A 17,755-nucleotide genomic window follows, 5' to 3' on the forward strand; every position below is an offset into this window, starting at 1 on the left:
AAATGTATGATAAGACAACACACTGTTACAACAACAAAAGAATCACGGCACAGGAAAAAATTCGGAAGTTGTTCCAATCTTTTCATCTTCAGCACAAAATCTCCATTTTGGTTTAAAACAATGTTCGAGAAAGTAGCTTCTAATTCTATTGATTCAAATAATAAGCTCAGATAAAGGTTTATGACGACTTTCAACCATGATCCAATGTAGGGATTTTTTGCCTTTTTAAACAATATATAGTTTTTTTTTAATCCGAAAATGATGTTAAATCCGTTTCATCGAGTTCTTCCAAAAAAATCCTACCCAAGCTCGATTAGTTTTTTCTTTAGTTTCTCTCCGTATTTATTAAAAAAATGCTTTTCTGGGTTTGCTTGTCGAAAATATCCCACCAAGCTTTCGTTGCATAGTCGATTGAGTAGCTAGAGTTTTGACAGTTTTCATTTAGTATAGCAACTGGCTCTAATAAGTCAAAAAGTGTCTTAACAGATTTTATAAAAATCTTTACTTAACTAATGGCCTTCCTTCGCTGTCAATTTATGCAGAAATTTGTTTAACTTACTTATGAGCAAGGACAATCCGTCAATACACCACCGAGTAGCACATGATAATTTTGGCTTGGAACATCCCATTGCAATAAGCGTATTCTTCTTTTTTGAATTTGTTAAGGATTTTTTTTTAACATTCCTGAAAAATGAGACTTTGTGCAAATATTATCTTGAATGTAATCGAATTCGTGAGTAATAGCTTACTCACGCTCACGCACACTCACGACGGAAAAATCATACTCACGCACGATATTGCTTGGTAGGACTCACGCTCAAGCACACTCACGAAAAGAAAATTTGTACTCACGCACACTCACACACGAAAATGTCGTGACTCACGAAAAATACCGTGACTCAAGAAAAATGTCGTGACTCACGAATAATTTTATGAGTAATTTATCTTAGCGACGTGTCTGAAAACATGAGCATTATTAAAATCGAGAGCGTTATTACACTCTTAACATCCCAGGTGTCACTAAAATTGTAAATGAATTTAAATCTTAAGGGTTTTATGTTGGTGAGTGGGATAATTCGTTATTCACACACACTCGCGAAGATATTATTTTCATGACTCACGCTCACGCACGACATTTTGGTTTGTTAATCACGCTGACGCACACTTATGCCGTTGCCATGAAAATTTTCGTGAGTCACGACAATTTCGTGTCACGTGCACACCTCTAAATCAGACCAAAAATGAGTGCGTCGATTTTGTTCAAAATACAACATGATTATTTAATGCGTAATGTTTGTTGAAAGAATTTACATGGTAAAAGTAAGCTTAAAGTTTTTTTACATTTCTTTTTGTAAACTTATTTGTAGGGTGCCTCGTTCATGTGCTAGACACATTTCTGTTTTCCTTGAACCTCTATCTTGAGGGACTACCACCTTTTGATTTCGTTACATTACACCCAGAAAAAAATGTCTTCGAAACTAAAGGAAAAAATGTTCATCAATTTAGTTTAGCCATTTTATTTCCATTAAGTTAAATTTTTGTGTGAAATAATTAAATTTACTTGTTTCAGTAAAAAACTCCTAAACTGAAAGCAGTTAGGAATAGTTCATTAACTAGAATAAGGCATGGAATTTTACTAATACTGTTTTCTTCGCTGGGTATAAGAATTTACTACTGAACAAGAAAATTTTATTCACTGATAACAAAGCATTCGTAAAAATAAACAAAAGCCGAACTAAAACCAAGTTTCCTCAAATTTAGTAAACTTTCTTATAAAATGATCATTCTGGCTTCCTTTATTATAGAAAGCTTATCATACATACGAATAACACTTGGCATAGAAAAATATTTTAGTTCATTCGTACTAAGAAGTATTCAATCCATTCAAAACTTAAGGAAACATACTTGTTAGAATATAGAAAATATATCTATATCTCTTTTGTCTACCTGTAATCGATGTAATCGATATGTTTGCGCGTGGGTTGTTTTTTAATTGGAGTCGCGTTGTTACGGTATACGGAGAGTGTTAAAAAATAATATAATAAATAATAAATAACAAATAAAATATTTGTTATATTAAATTAATGAGAAAAGTTTTCTTTTTTTTTAAAAATTATTAAACATATATAACAAACAATAAGTCTATCAATGTTCGTGATGGTGTACAAAGAAAGAAAACACCAACAGCATAACAACCCCTTCATTCATCAGGTAACATTCAGAACAATAACTTTTGTGAACAAAAATTGGTATATGATTTTTTATATTTGTAGGCATTGAAATTGTAAAAGGAGGACAAAATCGTTATGCAGCAACTTATTAAAAGTGAAAGGTACAACAAGAAGAAAAAATTACGTTTTACAGTTGATAACATTACATGGAAATTGGAAATAGTGGAATAATAAACTAATATTTCGATGCCGTTGATTCTTAATAAATATATTCAACATAGTAATAAAACATGTCTTTTATTGAAGAAAAAATTGCTTACATAAATACATAAAATTGTATTTAAAAACGAAGATAAGCAGTTCTAATTTTGAAGTAAAAGGTTTACAACAAATATGTAAGATTTGTCCAAATGAATGAAAAAAGTTCAATAAAATCATTCCATATATGAATTCAATTCACTTACATTTTTTCACTCTGTAGTATAGTGGTACATAAATATAAGAAAATGTTAACTAATATATGAAATGCATTCTACCTAATTTCTATCAAAATCACATCGTTCAAACAAATAAAAATGTCTTTGGCGCTATACGAAGTTCAACTTTCTTCACAATGAATTCATTTTAACTTAAAGAAGGGGTCACTTTTTTCCGGATGTAGGAAGGGTTCGACTTCCCAAAGATGTTTCGCAATGTGTCGACCTGTCTACAGGTCGACTAATTGGGACTAACTTTGGTCATTGCCCAAATTGATATCCTCGGTCGAAACCCGTCCATTGGAGCCTGAAGTTGGCAGCCCAGTGGATGACTTTGAATTTCGCTGCACGGTGGCTTAATATACCACCACGCTTGAAATTCATAATAAGTACTTATTATGGTAAATTTAATTAATCCAAAATGAGATTAGTTTTTAAGTTTATCGATCACGATCATACACGTCATTTTTATATATAAGAATTTACATGCAATTAATGTGTGGTATTACCTGTAGCATTCAAGTGATCCTTCTTCACCCGGTGAGTATAGAATATATCCATCTTGAGTACACGTAATTACATTAGTATATGGTAGGGGAATTTGTGCAACAACTGTACATTCAACTTCCTGTAATAAAAAAAGTTAACAAAATAATTCTTAGTGTATTTTATATCACTATAAAAGCATGGATCTATACTATATCCATGATGGTTTAATTTCATGTTTACTTGTTTTTTTTTTTATATTCATTGATATTTCTATCTTATAGGATTGGGGACATACACAAAAAAATTATGATTCAATCACGAAATTAATTGATCCAAATAATTTTTTAATTGAAATATCTTCAATCATGAAAATGATAGTCACAGTTTTTATTGGGCATACAAAAATATTTGATTAAAAAATTAATTGATTTGATGCGAAAATTTCAATTAATTTTTTAATTGATTCAATCAAAAATTTAATCAATGTCGATTGGAAAACTCTACCATTTTTTTAATTGATTAAACCAATTATTTAGTTAAACCAATTATTTAGTTCAATCCGATTTCCAATTAACTTTTTAATTAAATCAGTTAATTGAGTTTTGCAGTCGACATCGATTAAATTTTTTAATTAAATTGTTAATTGGAACACTTATTTGTTCCATAAAAACCGCGAAAATGTATACAGCTTCAATGCTGAATACTAACATAACTTAGTCATTCCGTTTGTAACACATCGAAATATTGGTCTCAGAACCCATAACTTATATACAGTGTGCGACAAGATGTATCCACTAGCTCACACATAATTCGTTACGTAGTTAATAATTAAGAAAACTTCTGTGGATTCATTTTTTACTTTATTCATAAAAGTAATCTATCCGCCTTCAATTTTGGTAGGCCTCACGCTCAGGCACACTCACGTAATGAAAATGTGCACTCATGCACGAAAATCGTTTAAAGACTCACACTCACGATTAGAAATATACACCCAGAAAAAAGTGCCTTCGAAACTAAAGGACAAATTTTCATCAATATAGTTTATCCATTTTATTTCCATTAAGGTAAATTTTTGTGAAAAATAATAAAATTTACTCGTTTCAGTAAAAAAAATCCTAAACTGTAAGCAGTTAGGAATAGTTCATTAACTAGAATAAGGCATGGAATTTTACTCATACTATTTTCTTCGCTGGGTATAAGAATTTACTTCTGAAAAAGAAAATTTTATTCACCGATAACAAAGCATTCGTAAAAATAAACAAAAACCGAACTAAAACCAAGTTTCCTCAAAATTAGTAAAATTTCTTATAAAATGATAATTGCGACTTCCTTTATAATAGAAAGTTTTTCATACATACGAACAACACTTGGCATAGAAAAATATTTTAGTTCATTCGTACTAAGAAGTATGCAATCCTTTCAAAACTTAAGGAAACACACTTGTTAGAATATAGGAAATTTTCCTAAATTTCTATTGTCTACCTGTAATCGATACCTGTCATCGTAATCGATGTGTTTGCGCGAGGGTGTAATCGATATATTTGCGCGTCGGTTGTTTTTTTAGTTGGAATCGCGTTGTTTTGGTATACGGAGAGATTGTTAAAAAATAATATGGTAAAATAATATAATAAATAACAAATAAAATATATAAAATATTTGTTATTTTAAATTAGTGAGAAAAATGTTCGTTTTTTAAATAAATCTATCAATGTTCGTGATAGTGTATAAAGAAGAAATATCTTCATTTTGGAATCTTCAATTATCAGGTAATATTCAGTGACGCTAACCTTTTGCAACAAAAATGTTTTATGATTTTTTATATTTGTAGGTATTGAAATTGTAAAAGGAGGACAAAATCGTTAGGCAGCAACTTATTAAAAGTGAAAAGTACAAGAAGAAGAAAAAGTGCGTTTTACAGTTGATAATACCACACGGAAATTGGAAATAGTGGAATAATAAACTATAATATTTCAAAGAGATTCGATGCTGTTGATTCTTAATAAATATATTCAATATATTAATAAAACATGTCTTTTATTGAAGATAAAATTGCTTATAGAAATAAATAAAATTGTATTTAAAAACGAAGGTAAGCAGTTCTAATTATGAAGTAAAAGTTTTACCACAAATGTGTAAGATTTGTCGAAATGAATGAAAAAATTTCAATAAAATCATTCCATATATGAATTCAAATTAGTTAAATTTTTTCATTCTGTAGTATAGTGGTATATAAATATAGGAAAATGTTAACTAATATATGGAATGCATTATTCCTAATTTCTACGAAAATCACATCGTTCAAACAAGTAAAAATGTCTTTGGCGCTATACGAAGTTCAACTTTCTTCACAATGAGTTCATTTTAACTTAAAGAAGGGGTCACTTTTTTCTGGGTGTAGTGACTCACTAATAATTTTATGAGTAATTTACTTGAGGGACCTGACTGAAAATTATTAAAATCGAGAATGTTATTAAGCTCTTAACATACTACACAGAGAAACATATCACCAAAAGTTTTCCAATTAAAATTTTAATAGAATTTTGTGAAGTTGGTTAATGGTATGATTGACTCAGATTTCTTGATTGGACACTTGAACTTTGTTGTACCAAGTCGACCAATGAGACATTTTTTGCCCTTGAGACTACCATTATTCAAGTACAACTACGAGGCCAATAGCCCATTGAATCGTCTTATAATTGAGTTTAACCATTCTTTTAATTTATTTTCACTCACTGATTCCATATCTTGTATAAAACGCGCTATCCTTATGGATTAGTTTTATGCTCTAATGGGTTGTCAACTATAACTATATCGTATTTCGTATTTTATTGTTCCTGCCTGTTCCTGCAATAACTCCCTATTATGCTCCTGTCCATTAACGTAATTTCCTGTGTTCGTTCCTGCTATCCTTATTCATGCTATCACCGTGTTCCTGATTCCTGATATCACCATGTTCCTGCAATAACTCCCATTCAAGCGATATTATTCTCTCCGATTTTATTTTCCATTTCCTTATACTGCTGTGTTCCTGATTCTTCCTGGTTCCTGACTTGTAATTGCCTAAATTTCTTCCTTTCAACATACCTACTATGCTCCTACTATGCTTTGGCGTCATTTCCTGTATCCGTTCCTGCTGTCCTTATTCCTGCTATCACCATGTTCCTGATTCATCCTAGTTCCTGATTCTCTTAGTTCCTGACCCATAATTCGTCTAATACAAAACCCATTCTATCCCTGGTATCCCAGTTTTTCCGCAATGAATTTACTCCAGCTTTACACTATATTCCCAATTCTTGTTGTAAAATTGTTCCTTATCTTATCTTTTTTCTCTTCTTTTTTCTCTTGTTTTTTTGTTGTTTGTATCCAATTCTTAGTCCCAATCCTGCCTATAAATCTTCTATTGTCCCTACAATTTCTAAAATAGATTATATAGATATATTTTATTTTATTTTTAATGTATTATAAGCGTCATACTTTTTATTTTACTGTAACCAGCTGCTAATTATGCTGTGTAAATAACTAAATAAATAAATAAAAAATATTCAATTAAAAATTTAATTGGTTCAACAAATTTTTAATTGAAACAAAAATCAATCACAAAAAAATTTATCAATTATTTTTTTAATTGGAACAATTAATTTTTTAATTAACTTATGTGATTAATACTATCTGTGATTGAATACTTTCCAATTAAAAATTAATTGGTTCAATTAATTTCGTGATTAAAGACAAAAAATATTTTTTCTGTGTAGTTGTCACTAAACTTGTAATCCAGCTGTTCAAAAGAAATATCTTAGACCATTTAAATATAAGACATCTCAAGTGAATTCACAGCGCTGTGGTTTGTCTTCACACCGTAGAGGGCTCTTTTTCGTCTGCAATTAAGTGATTTTTATACCCTCCACCATAGGATGCCATTCCGTTTGTAACACATCGAAATATTGCTCTAAGACTCCATAAAGTATATATATTCTGGGTCGTGGTGAAATTCTGAGTCGATTTAAGCATGCCCGTCTGTCCATCCGTCTGTTGAAATCACGCTAAATTCCGAACGAAATGAGCTATCGACTTGAAACTTGACACAAGTAGTTGTTATAGATGTAGGTCGGATGGTATTGCAAATGGGTCATATCGGTCCACTTTTACGTATAGCCCCCATATAAACGGACCCCCAGATTTGACTTGCGGAGCCTATAAGAGTAGCATATTTCATCCGATCTGGCTGAAATTTGGTACATGGTGTAAGTATATGGTCTCTAACAAACATGGCAAAATTGGTCCATATCGGTCCATAATTATATAGCCCCCATATAAACCGATCCCCAGATTTGACCTCCGGAGCCTCTTAGAGGAGGAAAATTCATCCGATCCGGTTGAAATTTGTTACGTGGTGTTAGTATATGCAAAAATTGGTCCATATCGGTCCATAATTATATATAGCCCCCATATAAACCGATCCCCAGATTTGTCCTCCGGAGCCTCTTGGAGGAGCAAAATTCATCCGATTCGGTTGAAATTTGGAACGTGGTGTTAGTATGTGGTCTCTAACAAACACGATATGGACTCGGATTGGTCCATATCGGCCCATAATTATATATAGCCCCAATATAAACCGTTCTCCAGATTTGATCTCCGGAGTCTCTTGGAGAAGCAAAATTCATCCGAACACCCAGAAAAAAGTGTCATCATTTTAGTTTAGCCATTTTATTTTCATTCAGTTAAATTTTTGTATGAAATAATAAAATTTACTTGTTTCAGTAAAAAATCATAAACTGAAATCAGTTAGGAATAGTTCATTAACTAGAATAAGGCATGGCATTGTACTAATACAACGATAACACTGAATTCCTTTATTATAGAAAACTTATCATACATAACATACGAATAACACTTGGCATAGAAAAATATTTTAGTTCATTCGTACTAAGAAGTATTCAATCAAAACTTAACACACATGTTAGAATATAGGAAATTTTCCTATATTTCTTTTATCTACCTGTAATCGATACCTGTCATCGATGTAATCGATATGTTTGCCGTGGGTTGTTTTTTAGTTGGAATCGCGTTGATATGGTATACGGAGAGATTGTTAAAAAATTATATTGTAAAATAATATAATAAAAAACAAATAAAATATATAAAATATTTGTTATTTTAAATTAGTGAGAAAAATGTTGGTTTTTTGAAAATTGGTTTATAAATAAAGAAAACACCAGCAGAATAACAACCCCTTCATTCGACTTCATTTTGGAATCTTCAATTATGAGGTAATATTCAGTGACGCTAACCTTTTGTGAAAAAATTGGTTTAGGATTTTTTTGTTTATTTTTGTAGGTATTGAAATTGTAAAAGGTGGACAAAATTGCTAGGCAGCAACTTCAAAGTGAAAGGTACTAGAAGAAGAAGAAAAAATGTGTTTTAATATTTCAAGGCCAGTCGATGCTGTTGATTCTAAATAAATATATTTAATATATTAATAAAACATGTATTTTATTGAAGAAAAAATTGCTTATATAAATACATAAAATTGTATTTAAAAACGAAGTAAGCAGTTCTAAATTTTTTATTTATTTATTTTTATTTTATTTTCATCATGTAATTTGAAGCCACTTAGCGGCCAATTTATATAAATTACAACGGACTACTAACTATGAATAAAGTACAAATCAAGTTATGACAATGTGAGAACATATGCGTGTATATAATAAATATAAATGTGTATAAAATAGTATAAAAATAAATTAATTAATAAATATAGATATGTATAAAATAGTATAAAAATAAATTAATTAATAATATGAAATATGACAAAACATTTTAGGTTCCCAATACAATTAAAAGAAGACAAAATAAGAAAAGATTATTTACTAAATCAACCACAACAAAGCAACACTACTAACAAGAATTTGAAGTAAAAGTTTACCACAAATATGTAAGATTTGTCCAAATGAATGAAAAAAGTTCAATAAAATCATTCCATATATGAATTCAATTCAGTTAAATTTTTTCATTCTGTAGTATAGTGGTACATAAATATAGGAAAATGTTAACTAATATATGGAATGCATTCTAGCTAATTTCTATGAAAATCACATCGTTCAAACAAATAAAAATGTCTTTGGCGCTATACGAAGTTTAACTGTCTTCACAATGAGTTCATTTTAACTTAAAGAAGAGGTCACTTTTTTCTGGGTGAACCGGTTGAAATTTGCAACGTGGTGTTAGTATGTGGGGTTATTATTCAACCGTCGAACGGAACGGACGTGTTTTTTAATAGCGGATAAAATCATCGTAATAAGTACCTACTACGAATTTCAAGTGTGGTGGGATATTAGGCCACCATGCAGAGAAATTCAAAGACATCCACTGGGTTGCTAACTTCAGGGCCCAGTGGACGGGTATCGACTGAAGTTATAAATTTGGGCAATGACCAAGAGTTAGGCCCAATTAGTCGACCTGTAGACGGGTCGACAGGTGGCGACAATTTGACAAGTCGGACCTTTTCCAAGGTAACGGCATCAAAAGGAGGTAATCCCTCACGAAAGAGATTCAAAGAACGCAGAAATGCTTTGTTTATCCTAAAGAAATTAGGATCAGTCGACCCAAGCACGTTGTCGGCTAAACAAAGCGATTCCTTAAAATGGGCTCAAGGAATTCTTGAGGCTGGAAAAAGGGAACGATCACCGGATGAGCTGCCATCCTCCAAAAGGGATCAACGATCGTTTGCCTCAGTTGCTAAAGACAGCCTTGTGATGGCTATCATAAATAAAGGAGCATTGGACGGTATGGTTCCAAAGCAAAAATGGGGGGAAATTGAGAATGCTTTGTCTGGCGTCTACTCACAGGTGCTGGAAAAGTTTCCCGGCCCAGATCCTCGACACCAAGAGGCTGGTTGGTATCAAGGACGATTTAAGCCAGTCGCATTTGAGGACCAGAGGTCTATAGAATGTTTTAAAGCTGCTCTGATACTAATTGGTGAAGTTTGGGAAGGAGCTGCTCTAGAGTTAGTCGAGAAGAAAGACATACCGGCTAGACCAAGAGCACATGCGTGGATACATGCAAACCCTCCTGACCCTGAATCTATTTTAAATAGACTGAAACAATGCAATCCAGATCTTCCAACAGCTGATTGGAAGGTTGGCCGTTTGGATGAAGTGGATGGGCCAAGACGGCATGCAGTGTTTATATTGAACACTCAGTCTTTGCCACATCTAGCAAAGTCTCAGGGCCGTGTATGTTATGGCTTTCATTATATCCAAATGAAGGTGTATAAAAACGATAAGCTAAAGGATTCAGAAATGGACAAGCCTCTGTCTGAATCAGAAGTAACGGATCCTCCAGATAAATCTTCATCATTGTAAGGCTGCATGTGCTGCCTTAAAAGTTCTCCTGATGAAAGGGGACATAGACATAGTTCTTATTCAAGAACCATATGTTTATAGAAACAAAATATGTGAATTAAGTACTCCGGGGTTCAAACTATTGCAGTATACTGGTAATGATGTAATTCGAGCCTGTATAATTGATAAAAACGAGCTTAGCTTGTTTCTGCTTCCTTCAATGTGCAATGCAGACACTGTCGTTGCCAATTTAGAAATAGCCAAATGCAAATATTGGGTATCTTCGGTCTATATGGGACATGACAGGGAGATGCCTCCATGTGCCGTTAAGACCTTAGTTGAGGAGTCACTGAAAACAAAGACGAAACTCATTATGGGATGCGATGCGAATGCGTACTAATCTGGTAGTTTGCAACAAGGGAGATGCCCCAACCTTTGTCACTAAAAACAGGCAAGAGGTTTTGGACATCACCTTGGCCTCGCAAGAACTGAATGAAATGATATCTGAGTGGCATGTTTTAAGTGAACACAGTTTCTCAGATCATCGCTACATCAGTTTCAAATTTGATGTTCATACCACCAAGACCATATTTCCGCCAAATGTTAGGGAAGCTGACTGGAATAGGTATAGGGAATCGTTCAATATGATGATACCGGAAATACCAGAGACAAATATGAGCACTGTGCAAGTTATCGAACACGCAGTGGAGAGGATTACTAAGGCCTTCAACATTTCACTGAAAGCTGCATGCCCTAAAGGGAAGCCAAGGGGGAAAAATCGACCACCATGGTGGTCTACGGAGTTAGGTAATATGAGGAAATCGTGCAGGAAGCTCTTTAACAAAGCAAAGTCCACCAGAGCTCCTGTGGATTGGGACGCTTACAAGAAGAATCTGAGAGGATACAAGCGAGAACTGAGAAAGGCTCAGCATAACTCTTGGAATCATTACTGCAGCAGCATTGAGAATACGTCCGAGGCTTCCAGACTACGGAAGGTGCTAGCACCTACGAGCTCCGCTCCAGGTTTCATTTAAAACATCGGATGGCAATTGGACAACGTCCAGTGAGGAGACGCTGGAGGTACTATTGGGCACACATTTTCCCGGAAATCAGACGGTTGAACCATGCACTGGCGGTGCCACAGTGGCTCAGCGGTCGTTTCCTATCGAGGAAATTGTATCAGAATCTAGAATAAAATGGGCGTTAAATAGCTTTGGATCATTCAAATCCCCCGGACCTGATGGAATTACTCCGGCGGAGTTAAAAGCGGTGGCTGACAGAATTATCCCCTGGTTGTCGGCGATATATATAGGATGTATCAACTTAGCATATATTCCACGAAAGTGGAGAGAATCAAAAGTCGTTTTCATACCTAAAGCGGGAAAAGCCTCTCACTCGAATGCGAAGGATTTCCGACCAATCAGCTTATCATCATTCCTACTTAAGACTCTGGAGAGGATGATAGATATTTATCTTAGAACTAGCGTCGATTCAAGTTTGCTCTCGAAACGACAACATGCATACTCGAAAGGCAGGTCTACTGAGACCGCATTACATGAACTAGTCAGCTTTATTGAAAGCTCACTATATGTCAAAGAATACACAATCGTGGCATTTCTGGACATCGAAGGGGCGTTCAATAACGTCCATCCGAGCTCGATATTAAATGGACTGACAACTCTGAATGTTGATCCAGGTATACTTAGGCTGTTAGACGAACTTCTAAGGAAGAGACGCATTTCAGCCACACTAGGACAAGCAAACATACAAAGGTATGTGAACAGAGGCACTCCTCAAGGAGGAGTTCTATCACCTCTTCTTTGGAATGTTGCTATAAACGACCTTCTGGTTTCCCTAGAAAAAGAAAGGATACAAGTGGTGGCATACGCAGATGATGTGGCGCTAGCAGTCAGGGGAAAATTCCCATCAACAGTTCGAGATATTATACAGAGAGCCCTCCGGATGACTGAGAAATGGGCGAAAGATAATGGTCTTGGGGTAAATCCTGCAAAGACAGAAATAGTCATGTACTGCAAAGATCGCAAAACTCCCACGGTTAGGCCCATTTCCTTAGGGGGTATTGAAATTCCCTTTAGGGAGTGTGCAAAATACCTTGGCGTTATTTTGGACAGGAAGCTGAACTTTAAGCTTAATATTGAAGAAAGGGCGAGGAAAGCAACGGTAGGTTTATACTCGTGCAAAAAGGCAATAGGGAAAAAGTGGGGACTAAAACCAAAAATTGTACATTGGCTATACACGGCAGTGGTTAGACCTATAATGCTGTATGGTGTTGTAGTCTGGTGGCCGGCACTTCACCAGCCGACAAGTTTAGACAAAGTTCAGCGTATGGCGTGCTTGTGTATCTCAGGTGCATTCAGCAAGACAGGAACAAACTCCCTTAATGTCATACTGCATCTATTGCCTTTAGACATTTTGGTCAAACAGTCAGCTGCAACAACGGCTGTGCGGTTGCGCGAGCTATCGCTGTGGTCGGAAAAAAGTTACGGTCACAGTTCGGTCCACAAAATAATGCCAGATGTGCCTAACGTAGTGGATTACACTTTGGCGAGTCCACTTTTCGACAAAAAGTTTGAGACACTAATTCCCAACAGTGAGGCGTGGTGTACACGGACCCCGGGGAATAAAAGATATATAGATTTCTACATGGCTCCAAATTGGATGGCCAAGTGGGTTTCGGAGTATATTCTAAAGATCTGGAACTTCGAATAGCGAAAAGATTACCTGATCACTGTAGTATTTTTCAGGCTGAAATATTAGCTATAAGAGAAGTGGTGAATTGGCTGAGAAGTAATGCTCCAAGCAATATTGGCATTAATATATACTCAGACAGTCAACCTGCAATAAAATCCTTGGACTCTGTGTTCCTCAACTCGAAAACGGCCATCGACTGCCGCAAGTCTCTCAATGAGATGGTTACACTTTGGCAGCACAATATTCACCTAATATGGGTGCCTGGCCACAGGAACATACCGGGGAACTGCGAAGCAGATGAGCTAGCAAGGCTAGGAACTACCTTACATATTCCAGGGGAACTAGAATCTGTTGGTGTGCCTCTGGCTACCTGCAAGCTCTTACTGCGTGAGAAGGCTGTCATGATGGCAAATGTTCGATGGGAGAATTGTAAGGGTTGTAACGACACCAAGCAAATATGGCCCCATTTAAACTTAAACCGCACACTAGATATGCTAGTGTTCTCGAGACGCCAGATATCACTCCTGATATCTGCTACAACGGGTCGCTGCCTGATAGGCGATTTTGCAAAAACTATTGGTGCGAAGTATAATGACTATTGTATGAGCTGTCATGATGCGGAGGAAAAGGAATCAATAAAACACCTCTTGTGTGAGTGTCCTGCATTTTGTGTAAGGCGTAAGCAAATTTTAGGGGCATATAGCTTCAGATTACTAGCGGACCTGGAAAACGTTAACTTAAGCAGTTTGCTAATGTTTTTGGAACAATCTGGTTGGTTCAACAGAAGAAAATAATCGAGAAGGTTCAACGGTTAAAACTAGAAGTGCCCATATGTAATAGGTACTTTTAGTTAATGTGGTATCACAATGGACTGAATAGTCTAAGTGAGCCTGAATCTTAATCGGGCTGCCACTTTAACCTAACCTAACCTAGTATGTGGCCGCTAATAACCATGCCAAATTTGGTCAAAATCGGTCTATAGTTATATATAGCCGATCCCCAATCACACAAAAACTGGTCCATATCGGTTCATAATCATGGTTGCCACTCGAGCCAAAAATAATCTACCAAAATTTTCTTTCTATAGAAATTTTTTTTCAAAATGTTATTCCTATAGACAATTTTTTCAAACTTTATTTCTATAGAAAATTTTGGCAAAATTTTATTTTTATAGAATTTTTTGTCATAATTTTATTTCTATAGAAAATTTTGTTAAAATTTTATTTCTATAGAAAATTTTGTCCAAATTTTACTTCTATAGAAAATGTTGTCAACATTTTATTTTGCCAAAATTTTATTTCTATAGAAACTGTTATCAAAATTTTATTTCTACACAAAATTTTGTCAAACATAATTATATACGTATTTAATCGGCCTTTTTTAGTTTAATATATACTACGTATGGACTACCTTGCAATTTAGAAGACGGTCTTAGGAAGTTTTAAGAAACCTTGCCATTGGTAAGTGTTACCGCAACCCAAGAAATTCGATTGTGGATAACAGTCGTTAGTAGAAGTTTCTACGCAATCCATGGTGGAGGGTACATAAGCTTCGGTCTGGCCGAACTTACGGCCGTATATACTTGTTTAATTTGGCTTTAATTTGTCTTCTTTCCTTTGTTCTCTTGTTGAAACACCAAATATTGTAAAAGCTTATAAAATGCTATCCATCCACACCTTTTGTATAATGCAAATTGACTGATTTGTACGGTTATTCTCGTTTTCCAAAAAGTAATTGAGTCACTTGGCTGCGCAAAACCATGGTGAATTCACTTGAGATGTCTATACCTTCCTTGGTCTATGCAAATAACAGGTTGGCTGATAAGTCCCCGGTCTGACACATAGATGGCGTCGCTTGTATTAAATGCATATTATTTTTATATAGTACCAACCTTCAAATGATTCGTGTCAAAATTTGACGTCTGTAAGTCAATTAGTTTGTGAGATAGAGCGTCTTTTGTGAAGCAACTTTTGTTATTGCGAAAAAAATGGAAAAAAAGGAATTTCGTGTTTTGATAAAATACTGTTTTCTGAAGGGGAAAAATACGGTGGAAGCAAAAACTTAGCTTGATAATGAGTTTCCGGACTCTGCCCAAGGGAAATCAACAATAATTGATTGGTATGCAAAATTCAAGCGTTGTGAAATGAGCACGGAGGACGGTGAACGCAGTGGACGCCCGAAAGAGGTTGTTACCGACGAAAACATCAAAAAATCCACAAAATGATTTTGAATGACCGTAAAATGAAGTTGATAGAGATATCAGAGGCCTTAAAGATATCAAAGGAACGTGTTGATAATTGATCATTCATCAATATTTGGATATGATTCTGAGCGGTGTTTGCAGCTTTTAACTCGTAATACACCCGAGTTTTTCCGTCGATATGTGGCAATGGATGAAACATGGCTCCATCACTACAATCCTGAGTCCAATCGACAGTCGGCTGAGTGGACAGCGACCGGTGAACCGTCTCCGAAGCGTGGAAAGACTCAAAAGTCCGCTGGCAAAATAATGGCCTCTGTTTTTTGGGATGCGCATGGAATAATTTGTATCGATTATCTTGAGAAGGGAAGAACCATCAACAGTGACTATTATTATTGGAGCGTTTGAAGGTCGAAATCGCGGCAAAACGGCCCCATATGAAGAAGAAAAAAGTGTTTTTCCACCAAGACAACGCACCGTGCCACAAGTCATTGAGAACGATGGCAAAAATTCACGAATTGCCTCCCCACCCACCGTATTCTCAAGATTTGGCCCCCAGTGACTTTTTCTTGTTCTCAGACCTCAAACGGATGCTCACAGGGAAAAAATTTGGCTGCAATGAAGAGGTGATCGCCGAAACTGAGGCCTATTTTGAGGCAAAACCGAAGGAGTACTACCAAAATGGTATCAAAAAATTGGAAGGTCGTTATAATCGTTGTATCGCTCTTGAAGGGAACTATGTTGAATAATAAAAACGAATTTTGACAAAAAAAAATGTGTTTTTCTTTGTTAGACCGGGGACTTATCAGCCAACCTGTTGATGATTCTGAGCGGTGTTTGCAGCTGTTAACTCGTAATACACACGAGTTTTTCCGTCGATATGTGACAATGGATGAAATATGGCTCCATCACTACAATCCTGAGTCCAATCGAGAGTCGGCTGAGTGGACAGCGACCGGTGAACCGTCTTCGAAGCGTGAAAAGACTCAAAAGTCCGCTGGCAAAGTAATGGCCTCTGTTTTTTGGGATGCGCATGGAATAATTTTTATCGATTATCTTGAGAAGGGAAAACCATCAACAGTGACTATTATATGGCGTTATTGGAGCGTTTGAAGGTCGAAATCGTGGCAAAACGGCCCCATATGAAGAAGAAAAAAGTGTTGTTCCACCAAGACAACGCACCGTGCCACAAGTCATTGAGAACGATGGCAAAAATTCATGAATTGGGCTTCGAATTGCTTCCCCTCCCACCATATTCTCCAGATCTGGCCCCCAGCGACTTTTTCTTGTTCTCACACCTCAAAAGGATGCTCGCAGGGAAAAAATTTGGCTGCAATGAAGAGGTGATCGCCGAAACTGAGTCCTATTTTGAGGCAAAACCGAAGGAGTACTACCAAAATGGTATCAAAAAATTGGAAGGTCGTTATAATCGTTGTATCGCTCTTGAAGGGAACTATGTTGAATAATAAAAGCGAATTTTGACAAAAAAATGTGTTTTTCTTTGTTAGACCGGGGACTTATCAGCCAACCTGTTATGCTTTGAACATGTGATCTCTGAGGGGTTCTAATCAAAACAAATGCATATGGAACAAATACGCCCTATGCAACTAAATATCAACAATCTCGATCATAGTGATTGCATTTATGTTTATTACTTTCTCTTTCCACTTGTGAAGATAAGAGAAACGATCAAAATGAACCACTCAGGGCTGCCAATTTTGCCGATTTATCGGCATTTTGACGATTTTTTACTCACAAAATGGACAATTCCGATTTTAACGATATTAACTACGTTCTTTAGACACACAGTTTAGGGAGTTTTACATGTTGAAGAAATTTTTGAAAACATTAAAATAAATTTGAAAAATTTTTGGAAAAAATTCGGAAACTAAACGTGGAATACTTCGGCTTTTCGAGTTTTGCCAAAATTCGTACAAATAATCATGATTCTTCCAAACTCCATAGCAAAGTATACATTTTTAAGCAAAAAACTAAAATTAGATGATAGCTGGAGAATAATTCATTGGATGGAATATTCGTTTCAAAAAATAACTTAAAATGAAATAACTCAAGTTGTTTTAATACCAAAATTGATAATGATTTACTCAGAATGTGCAATAGAAACTTTTACTAATTATGATAAAATTCTAATTCAGTATAAAAAATAACCACATATAGACATATCAATCGTAACACGTATCATAACACCTGTTTTGGAAAACACAGCACTTTTCGTTTAGTTTCAAAATATTTAATTTTTAAATAAAAATGTTACTCAATTAATAACAATATTTTAGAAAAATTGATTTTTTATACAAAAATTACGAAATATTTTTGTTTAACCAGAAAATGATTTTTATGGTAATG

The 17,755-nt window shown here is 35.0% G+C and overlaps 1 protein-coding gene across 1 annotated transcript in view; it reads right to left on the reverse strand.

Annotated features, from left to right (window-relative positions):
• Positions 1-17,755, reverse strand: part of LOC142236422 (uncharacterized) — a 31,430-nt gene that overhangs the window by 387 nt on the left and 13,288 nt on the right. The window contains exon 3 of the mRNA XM_075307657.1: positions 3,157-3,275. Coding sequence (XP_075163772.1) covers positions 3,157-3,275 — 119 coding nt within the window. The remainder of the gene's footprint in view (positions 1-3,156; positions 3,276-17,755) is intronic.

The sequence above is a fragment of the Haematobia irritans genome, chromosome 4, assembly GCF_050003625.1.
Source record: "Haematobia irritans isolate KBUSLIRL chromosome 4, ASM5000362v1, whole genome shotgun sequence".
NCBI classification, from domain to species: Eukaryota; Metazoa; Arthropoda; class Insecta; order Diptera; family Muscidae; genus Haematobia; species Haematobia irritans.